General features: G+C 37.4%; 1 protein-coding gene across 1 annotated transcript in view; it reads left to right on the top strand.

Moving 5' to 3' along the window:
• The window catches only part of NME7 (NME/NM23 family member 7), a gene marked incomplete in the record, with an annotated part of 94,873 nt that overhangs the window by 18,524 nt on the left and 60,304 nt on the right, over positions 1–16,045 (top strand). The window contains 2 exon segments of the mRNA XM_072426681.1: positions 8,809–8,916; positions 13,402–13,568. Of these exon segments, the coding sequence (XP_072282782.1) occupies positions 8,809–8,916; positions 13,402–13,568 (275 nt within the window).

Genomic DNA, 16,045 nt, shown 5'->3' with positions numbered 1-16,045 from the left:
CCAACCCCCCACTTTTTCTCATCTATCTTTGTATATAGGGCCAATACATTTGTAAAACTTGAAAAGGCTGCAAATACTAGGTATATGGTAGGGATTGACAGATACCGACCAGAAAGATTTATTGGCAGTGAATGTTTAGTGAATGTAAAATTGTCTGCTTTAGAAAATTGGCCCCTTAAAACGTATGTACTGACATAAGCAAAACACATTTGTACACCTACTCAACAATCTTCTGTTTTGAAGTAGTTTTTGGAGAGACTTAAAAAAAATTGAATTGTGAGTGTTCCTGGAAATAAGTCACTCTTCAAATGAACTTTACTGCCAAAGCCAGTGAGTCACTTGTGGTCAAAGTATTTTTCACAAGTCTGTGTTGATTTGTGAAGGATGTATTTTCCTATTATTATTCTACAGAAGCCAATCTTTTTGTTCTCAGAAACAGACTGAACTTTTTAGGTTTATGGTTTACCTGAGTAGCCTACCCTGCATGCCTGACTGGCATGACCATTGACAAGCATTTACACATGTATGGTAAAGGATTCACTGTGGATACCTTAAATGGTGAATTATCTATGTTTGAATGTCAAATATAATAATTAATGTGCAACATTTCTGAACTGCAGTATGGACATGATAGCAGATGTTTTTGCATGTCAACCAAATGATCAGTAGTATGGATGGACTAGAATGGGCCAGATCATAGGTGTGAAATAAATAGCAATCAAACATCGAATGTCAACCAGTGATATGGTTCTAACCCGTTCCTGCCTTATTAACCTCATTATTTCATTTTGTATTGGCACCCCTGACTGTGTAAAAAAGGTTTTTCCAATAGCTCACCACTGGTACACTTTTGGAAAGACTGTGTCTCTTTTGGGATCAAATTCCTTATTTGTCTCTCCTTCTGGTGTGATGTATAAATTTCTTAACTAGTAGAAGTCTTACAAGACGCTAAAGCTTTCTTCTGTTATTTGGGAAATGTGAAAAATAGTGAATAAGAGGAAACAAAAGTGGGTTAACCAATCATTCTCTTGCTTTATAACCTTTTGTAGTCTGGTAATTGGGAATGTTTCAGGTATGTGACCTTTACTTACTATAAAGTGTCCTTTTTTCTCATCTCAGAAAGTCAGGATATATGGTTTTCCAACTAAAATACTTTCTAAATCTATGGTATATCAGAATTTCTATTTGCAAAACTTCTAAACTACTACGATGAGCTTACACTAAGAAGCTGAAGTCCTCCTGGAGTACACATACCATACTTTGAGAACCTTTGGCCTAATAAACCATCATATAATCTTCGTCCTTGGTATTTGATGCCAGTATTGTTAGTTTTTTTTCACATCATAAGTAAACCTGCTCCGTCCAGTTCGGCAATGGAATGTTGCCAGCGCTTAGTTTGTACATCACTTTGGAATATTTGTTTTTCATGCAATGCTGACTGAGAGGGTTAATCAGATGTTGGCATCTCATTCATAGCAGCTTAAGAGGTGTGGAATCTTGGGATAAAACAAAGATCTTACTTATAAAGATGGCAGAAAGTAGCTGTGGAATGAAATTCAACCACAAGTCTTTTCTTGCAACCCTTTCCCCATTTATATTGAAAGAATATTTAAAGCAACCTTGTTGCTATAGTAAAGAATTCTAAGAGATCATACTCATAGTAAGACCTATTTCTGCTGTTTACTCCACCTAACTCCACTCGTCTGATCCTGACAAATATTCTGTTGGAAGTCCATGTTGAAATCAGTCTCTGTATCTTGGGTCCCAGCGGCTCTCAGTGGTTAGCTCCTATCATTACTATATTTTGTAATCTGGGGGGGGGGGGTCAAAGGGAGCAACCAGATGAAGAGTACTGAGAAGATTGGTCCAGAAGATTCCCTAGGACCTATGCAGTAATCAGTGACGAGTACAACAAGGAAGGTAATAAGAATATACAGTTCTTTACAGGTATAGAGCTTTCAGAGAAGCCGGTCAGTTGTTCTCCGTTGCTGTCAGTCACTGACCTGGAACAAGTATTCATATAAAGTTTTCTGACTTCAAATGTCTTGATTTGCATACTTGTTCCAGGTCAGTAAATCCAAAAGTACTAAAGCCAGTAGGTTAGCATAACAGCCAGGCAAGAAGACTTTCAGGAGGAGGTCCTCAACGGCAGCCTGTTTTTAGATCTGAAATTTCAAGAATTCTGCACGTGATCAGTTCAGACTCCATTGATTTGGTAGGTATCAGGTGGAACAATCACATCACTGCAGTGGCACACATTCTATGATCTATGCAAATACGCACAGCTTTCCCAAAATGCAGTCCAAATTACACTGCACAGACCCTGGTCTGAGCTTCTGTTCCTTTCTCCTTAATATTAATATTCTACTCCCTAAAAGACAATATTGTATCCATATCTAGAGAGAAAAGCAAGAACTTATAGTATATTGTTAGTGGGGCAAATTCCTTCTTATCCAGATCATTATGGTCGTATGATGTTGTGTGCACCGCATATGACACCAGGGTTGACAACCCCTGAAGCCCATTGGGCTTATCTGGGATAGTCAATGGGTCTTGTGGAGCACTCACTGTCAGCAGACAAGAAGTGAGCCTGCTTGCAGTACCCTTCAATAGAACTTCTATGGGAAGCACAGTGGCTAGCATTCTCACTTTTGCAGTGGTAGGTCCCAGGTTTTAATCCCAGCCAGAGAACTATCTGCATGGATTTTGTATGTTCTCCCTGTTTTCGCATGGGTTTCCTCCGGGTACTCTGATTTCCTCCCACATCCCAAAAACATGCAGTTAGATTATTTCGCTTCCCCTGAAAAAATGGCTTTGGACTGTGTTAATGAGGTAAGGAAGGTAGATAGTGAGCCATTTTGAGGGACGGTTATTGATATGAATTTAGACTTTGTAAAGTTTGGTGTAATATGATGGCACTATATAAGTACAAGATAATTCTAAAATATTGGGGAGGGGAAAAATGAAAGTGCAGCAGAGTTTTGCTTTGAATACCAGGGGCAAAAGCAGAAAAACATGAGGCTGGAATTTTTTTAAAGGATCCAACAAGTAGCTTTTGCTTTCATATTTTATATGCCATAGTCTTAGCTGACTTTTCATGTTCAATGTATTCAATTTAAAGAAGCTCCTCTTTGAGTATATTTTTATCCTGTCATGCTTATTCCTTGGCTTCATTGTCCCTAGAGACCCCGGTCTGGAGCAAATGAAGAAATAAGGAATTCTGACTCTTCTGCCATTTACCACACTGTTGTTCTGGGTTTTTGATTTAAAAGTATTGAAATAAAACAAAACCAGCAATAGCAGCACTCTTGTTCTTTTCACGTTAAAGTCACTTTTGAGCTTTTGTAGATTTCTAAAGGCTTGACGCCTGATAGGAGGACTAAGGTACATTGAAAAATTTCCAGTTAGGAAGGTCAGGAACACAGAGGGTATAAAGCTTACATTCTACACTTTGCTCCAAGTTGCCAAGCATACATTTGCCTCTGCTCAATTTTCTCTAAGGATACATGTGTAAGAATTATATAACAATAGGCAAGTCAAGTGACTAGTACAAGAAAATTACCCCTATTTCTGCTCTGACCCAAGTGCTAGCAGGCAAATGTTAATATTTAACAATACATTCTTCTACACTAAATCTATCTTCAATCTTGGACATTTTTTTAAATGGAAAGGTACAAAGCTAAAATATACCTGATTTAACATCTTTTACTACTGTGTACTTTTTCTTTCTGAGTTACTTGATGCTGCTTTTTATATACTCTTACTAGTGAGGGCAATAAATGTTCAAGTTCATTATGTTCTTACAAGTAAGTAGAAAATGAATATGCACTTTGGAACATTCATGTGAGCTACTTATTTCTGACACTCCCTGGTATCAACCGGTTGAAGGTTACTAGCTGATTAGCTGTGAAGAGTAGTTTTCAGAATATACTTCTTTAACTTTGCAGTTAAGATTTAACATTCCTTCTCAGCCATGTGTTGCATTTTCCATGTTATTTCTTTTCTTTCCATGAATTCTTTATTATAGCTTATTTCAACAGATGTTCTAGAAAAGTGGCGCAAAGAACAAATGGAGGTTATGTTTGCAGGAACTGAACTGATTATTGCTAATAGAATATTGATATTTCAATATTGAAAGTGATTGTTCAATTTAGATTGGTTTCTATGGGCAATAATTTTAACATTGTTTCCTTGCACCTAACTGGCCTTACAAAAGCTCTCCAAAGGTAGAGAGAATACACTTTTATCAGTGAACCTGGGTGATCCAGCAAACCTAGAATGGATCTGGTCCAGGATTTAAAACATTTGCTAACAAATAGCAAATTACTTTGAAGAAATCCTTTCTAGGTTTGCTGGATCTCCCAGCTTCACTGATGAAGGTGTATTTTCTCCAGCATTGAAGAGCTTTATTAAATCAGAGCCAATATATTGATGTTAACCATAGACATTATATAGTTGCCCTGAATTGCTATTTGTGACAGATCTGAAAAAAATCCTATTTCTGTTAGGACCTTAATTCCAAGAAAAACCTTTGACTTTATTCTGATTTTTATTATATGCAAACTAATTCCAAATGAGTGAAGCAGGAAGTATTGAATCCTGAGGTTAAGCATAACAACCAGGCAACTTGTATTTTTAAAAGGATATCAGCTCTTTTGTTTATCCAACTCCAGTCCAAACCATTTTTTAAAATTTTGTAGAGATTAGGGAAGTTAGAACTTTGGTAAAGTTTTAAATGTTGTCCGCATGTGTCCACATCTCATGAACAAGATTATTCTACCCTTGTTTATGTCTGACACCCATCACCTGAACAGCAAATGAGAAAGAAGAAAAAGTAGTAAGAATAAATAATAATAAAAAAGCAATTAGATTGTGTCAAGGTAACAAGGAGCATTTTTTTTGCATAAAGAGTCCATAAGCTGTCATTCGATTTTGGATCTCTTCTTGTTCCAAGGATGGGGCAATCTCCAGGTAATCTTGGCCGTAATGTATTTATTATTATATATGTCTTGCTATGTTGAATACTCCTGTTTTGCTGAAATTGGACTCATTTTTAGATTTCTCAGTTTCCCTGTGACTGTTTACGTGATTTGTCAGCCATCTTGTCTTGGGATTATTTTAGAAGCACTGAACCAAGTCTACTTACTATTTAGATTTTTTACTCTTTGCTGTGAACTGATCCAAGACCAACTGAGGAGCAGCATGCGTCCTGACTTCACATAACTCTCACCAGACTGCTGACGTTTGCCTTTAAATAACATTTACCTTTCTCTGGACTTTATTCTAATCTGGTACCTCTTTGCATCACAGCAACATCTAGTAATCATTTCCAGAGGACCACAGCTATATAAATGGAAGTTTGTCAGTTTGTCTTCAGGTTCAGTGAACTGATCTAAAATGTAACATCAGTGACTTCTTTCTATTTCCTTGTCATCCTATCGACCTGTATCTCATGGGCCAAGCGTAAAGCTAGTCCTATGTTTTCTTATAGGGCTACCACTTGATTTGCTACATTACCATGTAGAGTGACCTAAAAGAATATTTTTTTTTTTCACTTCTTTTGTGCTCTATTTATTCTCTTGGTGAAAATGCTCAGAGAAGAATCAGGGTAATAAAAGCAGGCTCTTTTATTAAAAGCAGGTTCCGGAAATGCATTATTAAAATCTAAAACAAAGCAGCATGTATGGCTCAGTGGTTAGCATTTTTTACAGCAGCGGTCGCCAACCGGTGAGAAACATTTGGTGGTCTGTGGCTCTTGCCGGTGTGCCCCCCAGCGGGTTCCTTCCCCTGATCATGTCCTCCACAGCCCTGCGCTACTGTCCCCTCAGGATGTTTAGCAAGCAGATCTGAGTCTGTGATGGGAGAGTGGGCAGGTTCTGGCATCATGAAGTCACTCTGGGGAAACACATGGCTCCCCACGCATGTGCGGTCTGGATTCCATGGATTTAGTGGTCTGTGAGGTTGGCAACCACTGCTTTACAGCACTAGGGTAGCCAGGAAACCATCTACAAGGAGTTTGTATGTTCTTCCCATGTTTGCGTGCTTCACCCGGTTTCCCCCTTTAGCCCAATAAAGTGCAGTTAGGTTAACTGACTTCCCCTTAAAAGTTGACCTTAGACCGTGTCAATGACATGACATGGTTGCCTTAGTTTTTTTTGGAGATCCTGCTAGTAACACACTTGTTCTTTACCTTTTTTTTTTTTTTTGAGGACTGTAATAAGGAAAGTGTTACCATAATGAGACTTTAGAAAAGAAATATTACTGAAATGTCATAAAAAGACAAATACCAGTGCCTAAGGAATTAAAATTTGAATCTTTACTGCCCTGAGAACTAGTACAGCCGATTTTATCTGAGCCGTCTCATATGCTATTCTTTTTAACGGATTCTCTTTAAAGCCTATTTCACATATATAGTTAATCCTGTTTTTTTGTGTGCTAAAAAGTAGGTAGCTGCACCTGTAATGCTTAAAATGAAGCATTCAAGATTAGATAAACTTTGCAAGGGGGACTTTTAAAAACAAGATATGCTGCTGTAATTGTTTACTTTGACTTGCTTGTATGTGATTTTGGAATTTGACCATAATTCTGCATTTACTATCTATTTCCTCTTGGAAAGTCAACAAAGATAAAAAAAAGTATTCGAATTAATGCAGGGTATGTAATACTCCACTGATGTGAGTCTGTATGCTACCATAATGCGTCATCAGCAGGTTGTCATAAAAAAACATGTTTAATTTACCCACTTGGATTACGTTTCATGCCAAAAATGTAAAGTATTTTAGCTTTCACCTATAGGGCAAATATTTGGGTTCTGATAGACAAAGATCTAAAACAAATATGCTTTCAGATAATGGCAAAGACATTTATTTACTTGTAATTTTTTTTATTTCAAACTCATTTACTATAGGGATAAGTTTGACCATGGGCAAGATATTGGTGCTATCACTGTTTAAACAGTTTGTTGAACGATAAGGTTCAAATTATGCGATCTTGGGTTGACTGATGATGGTGGCTGGGAATGCAGACGCAGTTTCTTATTTACAGTCATGTGCCTAAAATGCTTGAATACATATCGTGTTATGAGAGTTACACTATGTAAGGCTGCATACACACGTTTAATAATTGTCGTTGGAAAGGATCTTTCATGATCCTTTCCAAGGACAAAAGACTGAATGATGCATGAACAAGCAATGTACATACAGCACCATTCTGCTCTATGGAGAAGAAAGGGAGGAGAACGACGGAACGGCACCCCTCTGTGCTCTCTTTCCTTCAATTTTATAATGATTGTACAGCGTTCATGGATCCGTCAGGACAGATCCGCGAATGAGGAGCCCTGTACACAGGCCAGATTCTCGTTGGATGATTCTCATCTGATGATCGCCTCAGGGCTGATATCGGACGAGAGTCATCCAACTTGTGTATGTAGCCTTAGGGGGATTGAGAAATCTATATGTAGTAAAAGAAAATGGTCCTTTTTTAGTCTGCCAATAATCGTCTGTTTATGGCTACATATACAAACCACATAATGGCTTAAATAGGACATTAGACTGGAACCTTTTATATTTATTATTATCCTTTTAAAAAATAAGATATTATTTTTAGTGTTACATGTAGTATTTTATTTCTTTTATTTGTGCAAAAAAAAAAATGCTATTAATATTTTCCTATTACTGGTACTGCTCATTCTTGCATTTCATATACTCTATAAAAAATTATCTAAAATTTTACCTTTTGGAAAAAGGCTTTAAAGCACATCAGTTTAAAAGGGGAATATAAAGGGGGTAGATACTAAAAGTGACCATACACTGATTGACTAGGTATCTTGGACGCTGATTGTTAACCTGGCAAAACCTCTATGCACCCACCTACCTGCCTGATTGAGCACCACTCGGCTTTGCTTCCACCTGCTCGCACAGGTTTATGAAAATCAGCTGAATACACTTAGAACAACCAGAAGTCAATGGGAGCATTTTGCACAACTGTTTTATTATAAATTCTCTCTCTTTCATTAGCTCCTGGTTGTCAGAAAGTCACCGTCACTGATTTACATTAGCCTGTCAAAGTGGTGTCGAAGAGGGGTAGGAAGCAGTGCAAAACAGGGCATATGATAATAATGTTTGATATATCAGAAATGTTCTAGTTTTTAATAGAATTTCAGTAGATTTAATGTTTTTGGTACATTTTTTTCCAATAATATGCACAGGGTTTGTCAGCCTTAAGGCAGAGGAATCATAAAATGAAGCAACATTTAATAGGAAACCTGTTTCTACTGTAAGAGAATACATGAAAACAGTTGCTTTATCCTTGGATTACAGTAGATTATTTTAAAGTAGATATGTGTGTGAGTCTGATTTAATAAAGCTCTCCACAATTTGATAAACTAACATGGGAGAACCTGGATGACCCAGCAAACCTTGAATGGTTTTCTTTAAAATTGCTGTTAGTAGGCAATTATTTTCAATCCTGGAATCCATTCCAGGTTTGTTGGCTCATCGAGATTCTCTCATGATAATCTATCTTCTCCAGTCTTGGAGAGCTTTGATTAACAGGTTCATTGTGTTTGAGACCTTACTGTGAACTATCCCAGGTAGAATGATACAGTTAAAAATGCCAATGCAATGGCAGCACTGGGAAAAGTTGCTAAATGTTGGTTAATATTTTGTGGTGCTTGTCGAGACAATCATCATAAGTCATCAACTTTGTCAGTTAACTTGAACTTTTTGTCATGTGTCCTTTAACCATGTGTCACTATGATTTTTTGAATTGATTAATGTAAAATAATACATTTTTATTTGATTTTTACAGAATGAAGACGATAGATACGTGTTCATTGCTGAATGGTATGATCCAAATGCTGCCCTTCAAAGGCGTTATCAGCTCCTTTACTATCCTAAAGATGCATCCGTTGAAATGGTAAGTTTGTACTGGTGTGAAATATATACCACTGTAGAAATAGGAGGTTTTGAGAATTTCATCCACATTCTACTCTCTTTCTTTGCTTGTCTGCAGGATTCTATGGACCTGATGTATTAAAGCTCTACAAGGCTGGAGAGGATACACTTTCATCAGTGAAGCTGGGTGATCCAACAAACCTGGAATGGATTTCTTGAAAGTCATTTGCTAGCAAATGTTTTGAATCCTGGACCAGATCCATTCCAGGCTTGCTGGATCACCCAGCTTCACTGATGAAAGTGTATCCTCTTCAGTTTTTTTACATTTTGGCTAAGGTTCTTTGATTTAAAGCTCCGCTAGCCTTGCTGTCTGTTTTGCACAGTTGTTTCCTGTATTAAAATCACTTAACTTGATTTCACTGCACACAGTCAGCTTCCAAGGTGCTGCATTATGTCAGATGAGGCCCATCTCATTTCCTTGTGATAGACAACTAGCTTTCTTTCCCAGTCTATCTGTCCCTGCTCTGTAAGTTCTGTTTATTGTATTTCATTTTTTTATATCATGAAGAGTCAGTATCACACGTGAGAGTTACTTAGGGCAGTCTATATAAGGCACCCTCTTGCAATAAGTAATGATGTCCCTAGGCCTAAAATAAGGTAAGTAATTAAAACAGGTTTTTAAAAAATATTTTATCAGTGTACTGTTGAGTGAATCGTAAGGGTAAAAACCAGGGAATGTACAATTTTCCAGACTGAATTTCAGCAATATTATTTGTCTATCTTCTTGGTTGTCTGGGCTAGGCGTGACAAGCAACACAAGGACCACAGCACTGTTTTGACCCAGGATTTATCATGATATATACTGAGCAAAAGCTCTGGGCGCCTGACACTAACATTGCCCCTGGTCTGCAAGATCTGACGCCTCTTTACATACAGTAAGGCTGCTTACACAAGAGCAGTAATTGTCATTGGAAGGGATCTTTCACAATCCTTTCTATTCACAAACGACTGAACGATGCATGAACAGCGCCGTTCTGCCCTATAGAGAGGAGAGGGGAAGAACGACGGAGTGGCACCCCGCCGCGCTCTCTCCCCTTCACTTTTATTACAATCGTTTGGGAATCCGCCAGGAATGATCCATGAACGTCAAGCGCTGTACACATGCCAGATTCTCATCTGATATCAGCCCTGAGGCGATTATCGGACGAGAATCATCTGACGTGTACGCAGCCTAACAGTTGAGACTGATGGCTCATTGTTGTGCAGAACATTACAGGGAGTTATTATAACAGATTCAGAAACTAGTATTTATTTACTTATTTAAATACCACATTGATTGATAGGAATAAAATGTGTAAATGCAGCTATTCTGAATATGGTTTTGTCTGGACAGCATGTCAAACAATGTGGTTTTTCAGCTAAAGCTAAATTCTTCTTTATTTATAGTGCAGAATAAACCTAGAGGGCACTTAACCTCATTGTGTACCATATGTTTGGGCTAGATTGCCAGACTACTGCAATATTGTATGCAATGTTACCATACCATTGATGCCTTGCTTATTGTTTGTAACCCTATAAATAATATATTATTATAGAGTATCAAAGATCTGCATGAATTGACCAAGAATGTAAATGGATGTCTGCTGATACTTGTAGACAAGGGAACATGTGCCCTGTCTATCTGAAACTGGCTGTCTTCTTCCATATCCAGGAAACTCTAACAAAACAGATAGATTGCACACCTTTTTTTTTGCTATAGGTTCTTCAGCTTCAGAACCATCTAGTCATTTCCACCTTAGCCCTGGCGTGCTACTTAAGTTTATTGTATTTCAGTTATGGAAGCTCAGCATCACATGTGGAAGTTACTTAGGGTTGGCTGTGTAGGAATGTTCCCTCTTCAAAATGGCAGCCACCCATAAGGGCATTTTGATATTTGTATAACTCCTCCCAAGAGCTGGCACGTTGGGCCTGATTTAATAAAGTTCTCCAATGCTGTAGAGGATACATTTTTGTTTCAATCATTTTTATTAAGTTTTTACATTATAATAACGCATATCCATGCACAAGGGACTTATCCATGTATTTACATATGAACAGAATAACACAAGTGGCAACTTTTCAAACCAAATACTATTACAATATGGAGCATGGGAGGGGAATGGAGGGGGTATGGGAGAAAAATAGGGGGGGATAGGGAAAGGAAGTAATGCCAAAAATTGGTTACAAAACTGATAATTCAGTTGAACATTACTGTCATAGGATCAAGTAAACAATAACCCGCGAGAGCCAAATCACAGCTCTCTTTAACCTTGAAAGGGGTGAAGGGGTATCATGTGTAGCCCACGGTTTAACGTCAGGTGCGAGGGGCCGAGGGTGGGCTGCAGAATTAAGAAAAGGGAAATGCTGGAAGGTCATCTACTTATACAGGTGCATGATTACTGAGGATGGTTAGGGTCAGATCCGCTCCCCTCAAAGCCGAGAAATTATGACAGCCCTATGACCATAGTGTCTTGAATTGAGGTGATGGAGAGGATACATTTTTATCTGTGAAGTTGGGTGATCCAGGCTTGAAAACTTTTGCTAGCAAATAGCAAATTACTTTGAAGGAATCCTTTCTAGGTTTGCTGGATCACCCAGCTTCACAGATGAAAGTATATCCTCCCCAGCCTTGGCCTATTGTTTTTAATTAGGATTGAGTCTCTTAAAACCAGACTAAACCCAAATAAACAAAAGATCACCAGGAGGTTCCTGACATGCAAAGTGTTGTTTGTCAAAAAAAATTTCACCGTCACTGCTAAGACAAAAACTCTGTGCGGTGATGTATGTACAATATTCCATTGGTCTCTACTAGCACCCAAACACCTGTGACCTGGTAATGATGCCATCAAATCTTTTAACCCCCCCAGCGGTAACCCCGAGTGTGACTCGGGGTAGAAAAAGAGGCTGGAAGCGGTAACCCAGAGTCACACTCGGGGTAGGTAAACCTAAAGAAAACAATAGTAAATCGTGACTTTCCTGATTCGCCGGCATCCTCCATCGTCCTTCGTGCCTTCTTTCTTCCTCCGGCTGGCGTTCTCTGCACTCGATGAGTCACCGGGGAGTTCCTGGTGACGTTGGTGCGTTTGGACATTCTGTTCGGAGCATGGCGGGAAATTCAAATCTATTTGTATTGCATTCAATACAAAATTACTGTATTAAATGCAAAACAGTGGATTTATATGTCTAAAAGCAGTACATTGTCTTTCATGAACATTTATTTTACAGTATAACATAATAGTATGATTATAATATATACTTATATATTTTTCATTTTAAAAATTAAAAAAAATATATATTTTTTAATTTATTATTTAGACATAATTATGTGTTTTAAACTTTATTATACTCATACTATTATATTACACTGTAAAATAAATCTTCATGAAAAAGGTACTGCTTTTAGATGTATAAAACTGGACAGAAATGAACCGCCCAGGAGGTTAAGGTATGCAAAGTTTTATTTATTGAAAAGAATTCATAACCGTGTTCATAAGTAAAAAAAGAATAACCAAGAAAGGTAAAATATATGTGGTATAAATGTCAGTTTTAAGTAATATAGTACAAAAATCAATTTCCAAATTCAATTTCAATGTCCAGGACATCTCTAAAATACAATGAAAGAAAGTAGAATTAATTTAAATGAACAACACATTTCTTTTTTTCACTCACATATTAGCCTCTTAGTAATTCAGAAAACATTTTTCCCATTACTGCAAAGGATCAGCTATATTAGTTTACTGGTATGACTAAACAAATAAATAAAATCTGATTAGTTGCTAAAAATGATTGAACCTTATTATAGCTTTTTGCTGTATTATTATAAGCAGTGTGAAACTATTATCATTTTAACATTGTTTATATGCTACTGTATTTTTGGATGCTCTTTAAGCTTACATTTAAAAGGAACATATTATTTGTTTTTTGTTAATTGAGGGACCTATTACTGAATATTCTATAACCATTGGGTTTTGTTGCTACCTTCGGGAGGATTTGAGCATTAAAAAGGGGCAAGCCTCCTAGCGGCTAACACCCCACTATATTATGCTGCCGAAGGGTAGGAGCTTCGTGTTTTACCTTAGTGTTCAAAGCCTCGTAAATGGGGTAACATAACCCAAAAGCTTTATTATAGGTAGCACTGTGTCCCTCATTGAACATTGGGATTGTGAATGCACTTGTGTGTTAAAGCTGCTCTAATAAAAGGTCACTGTCTATACAATCTTATGTACAACTAGCAGTATTTTTATAGCAAGAACTATGTCTATGGTTTTATCACTCATTTTAGCCTTGACATTTTAGACACAAAGTTTAACACCCATCCTACAATGTTTAAGAAATTCAGTAGAGGACTTTCATATGGCTCTAATAAAGCCCCAAATACAAAAGATAATATAAGTAATGCACACAAGTCAACATTTATTAGTTTTACTCCATTTTGAGTATATTTTCACTTCTGTTTCTCTCTCCACAGTATGACGTAAAGAACCATCGTGTTTTTCTAAGGCGGACTAAGTACGAAGCTTTACGTAAAGAAGACTTATATGTCGGCAACAAAATAAATGTCTTTTCTCGTCATCTTCATCTTGTCGACTACGGAGATCAATATACTGCCCGCAGGCTTGGCAGTAAAAAAGAAAAGTAAGTTTGATTAATTCTCTGTTTTCCGTTGCCACCTAAATAAAGATAGGCTTAATGCTTTCATTTCAACTTCTGTGTTACATGGTACAGCACCAGAAGATAAAATCGGATTACTGTATAAATCCAGTTTTGTTTGTCACATTCCAAGCAAGTTGGGTCAGTCTGCTAAATGTTTTGTACAGTTAAGGACATTTTTTCCCCAAACAACTAAATATTGGAAACTGCTTGTATAAAAGACAGGGTGTTCCAGTTACCCACAGCAACCAATTAAACTATTCCCCTATTCTCCCATATCTATATATAGCTAGATTATTATATTACAATATTTATATAGTGCCAACATATTACGTAACGCTGTATGATAAATAGGGGTTGCAAATGACAGACGGTGACACAAGAGGAGGAGAGAACCCTGCCTGAAGAGCTTACAATCTAGGAGATGGGGGAAGTATCACACAATAGGAGGGGAGATATGTAGCAGTGGGAAGTAATGAGGGTTTAAGAGACAGAAAAAGATAGGTAGGCAAGTTTGAAAAGATGGGTTTTGAGTGCTCTTTTAAATTAGCAGAAGGTAAGATCAAGCCGAATAGGATGGTCCTATTTCAGGGAGCCTGGGCAGCCCTAGAAATGTCTTGGAGACGTGAGTGTATGGAGGTTATGAGTGAGGAAGTCAGTAGTAGGTCATTGGAGGAGTGAGGAGAGTGGCTAGAGGAGTATTTTTCTACCACATCAGAAGTGGGATAAGAACTGTGGAGGGCTTTGAAGGCAAAGCACAAAGGAGCTTGAGGCAAATGAGCTTGAATTTGATTCTTTTCAATTAGCACTGGAACCATGAAAGACAGGATCTAATTGGTTGTTTTAAACATTGAGTCTTGTTCCGCAAGACTTTTCCTATGAGTCAATATTGTACAATCCAAGTAAAAAAAAAAATCAGATTATCACATTCATTGTTGAGTACTGTGCTAAAATTATGAGATTGAGAAAATGATTGGTCCAAGGACAAAAGCAAGTGCTTTTTACCACAAAGCCCAGTAACTGTAGAGCTGCAATGTTTTGCACACAAATGCAATGTTTACATCACACTGTACATGTGATGTAAACATAAAAAGTAACTTTTATTATCAGTACTGATATGGTTAATCAGTCTATACACATACATACATCCTAAATACTCATACAGACTTCTACAAGGGTTGGGAAATCTGTAAGCTTGAGTTGGGTTTTTTTGCACTGCAGGGCTAAATGTTTAATTTTTTTTTCCAACATGTAATTTTCTTCCAGAGATACACATATGCATATGTCTACATTTTTATTGTGTATTTGGTGCCTTTAAAACTTTAGAATACACTCCAGTCAAGCAGTTGAATACACAGCTGAAATACGTACACTTGCCAAAGCATTTGTAAATCTGTTTAGCTGGTCTTGTGTTCCAAACATCCCTGCCAGACAACCCGACCTTGTATGTAACTTTGCTTTTCTATAGTTTAGTTGAAATAGAACTTTGGCCTCCTATTAAAAACATATGTGATATAGCAAGTAACAAACACCGGTTGATCCTGCCTGGGTAATCAATTGATATTGATATGTTGGCACTATATAAATGCTGTTTAATAATACCAATTATAATAATTGCAGCTTCCTGTGTTGAGGGACAATGCTGCTACACTGCTATTGAATTTGTAGAAGTGATGTCCTTCATGTAAGCTGTGGCTGCTTCTACTAAATTGATATGAGAAGATGTTGGAGGGGTCTGTTAGCACTGCTAGTTCACAAATTCTGTAGCTTTCTAATCAGCAGGTGGCCATACCTAGTGTTGCTCACCGCACTTTGGAGTGGCAGAACTACATGTCCTGCTTAAACATTCCCATTGTGAGCTGCATTGTCTAGGAGGGGGTTACTCCACAAGTAATGGAGAATTGGCTGACTTGAGGGCGATAAAATACATTTGGTATATGTATAGCAGCTTGGTGGTCAGTGGGAAGAATGCCTCTTACATCGCAGATTACCATACTAGATGCATTACCCTACAGATACCAAAAATGATAATTGGTGTTAAACTGACCTGTAGGCTCATTGCTCAAGGATGCTTTATCAACCGCTGGATAAATCCAAGGGTTTCACAGGAAGTCTGGTTGAGAAACACTGGTATAGATAATTAGGATGTAAAATACCACTTATGAAGTCACCCCTTTGTTTCCCGACCTTGTTAGTATGATTTACAGTGTTAGACTGACATTACTCCTAGAACTGATCCTGCATTTGCAATATATGATTGCTTACAATACATTTACATTTTTTTTTTTTTTTTATTTATTTTTTATTAGCAACCAATAAAAACAGAAAATTACAAAACTCAAAACAGTGTATACAGATGGCAAAAGCAAATAAAAGCGTGAAAAGGCATACAATTTTACAGAAATAGTCATATCTAGCAACTTGAGAGAACATATAGCATGCCATGTAATGATAAATGGAAA

This window comes from Pyxicephalus adspersus, chromosome 1 (genome assembly GCF_032062135.1).
Source record: "Pyxicephalus adspersus chromosome 1, UCB_Pads_2.0, whole genome shotgun sequence".
In the NCBI taxonomy this organism is placed as follows: Eukaryota; Metazoa; Chordata; class Amphibia; order Anura; family Pyxicephalidae; genus Pyxicephalus; species Pyxicephalus adspersus.
Note: the sequence above shows the minus strand (reverse complement) of the source record. Positions and strands in the feature narration are given on the sequence as shown.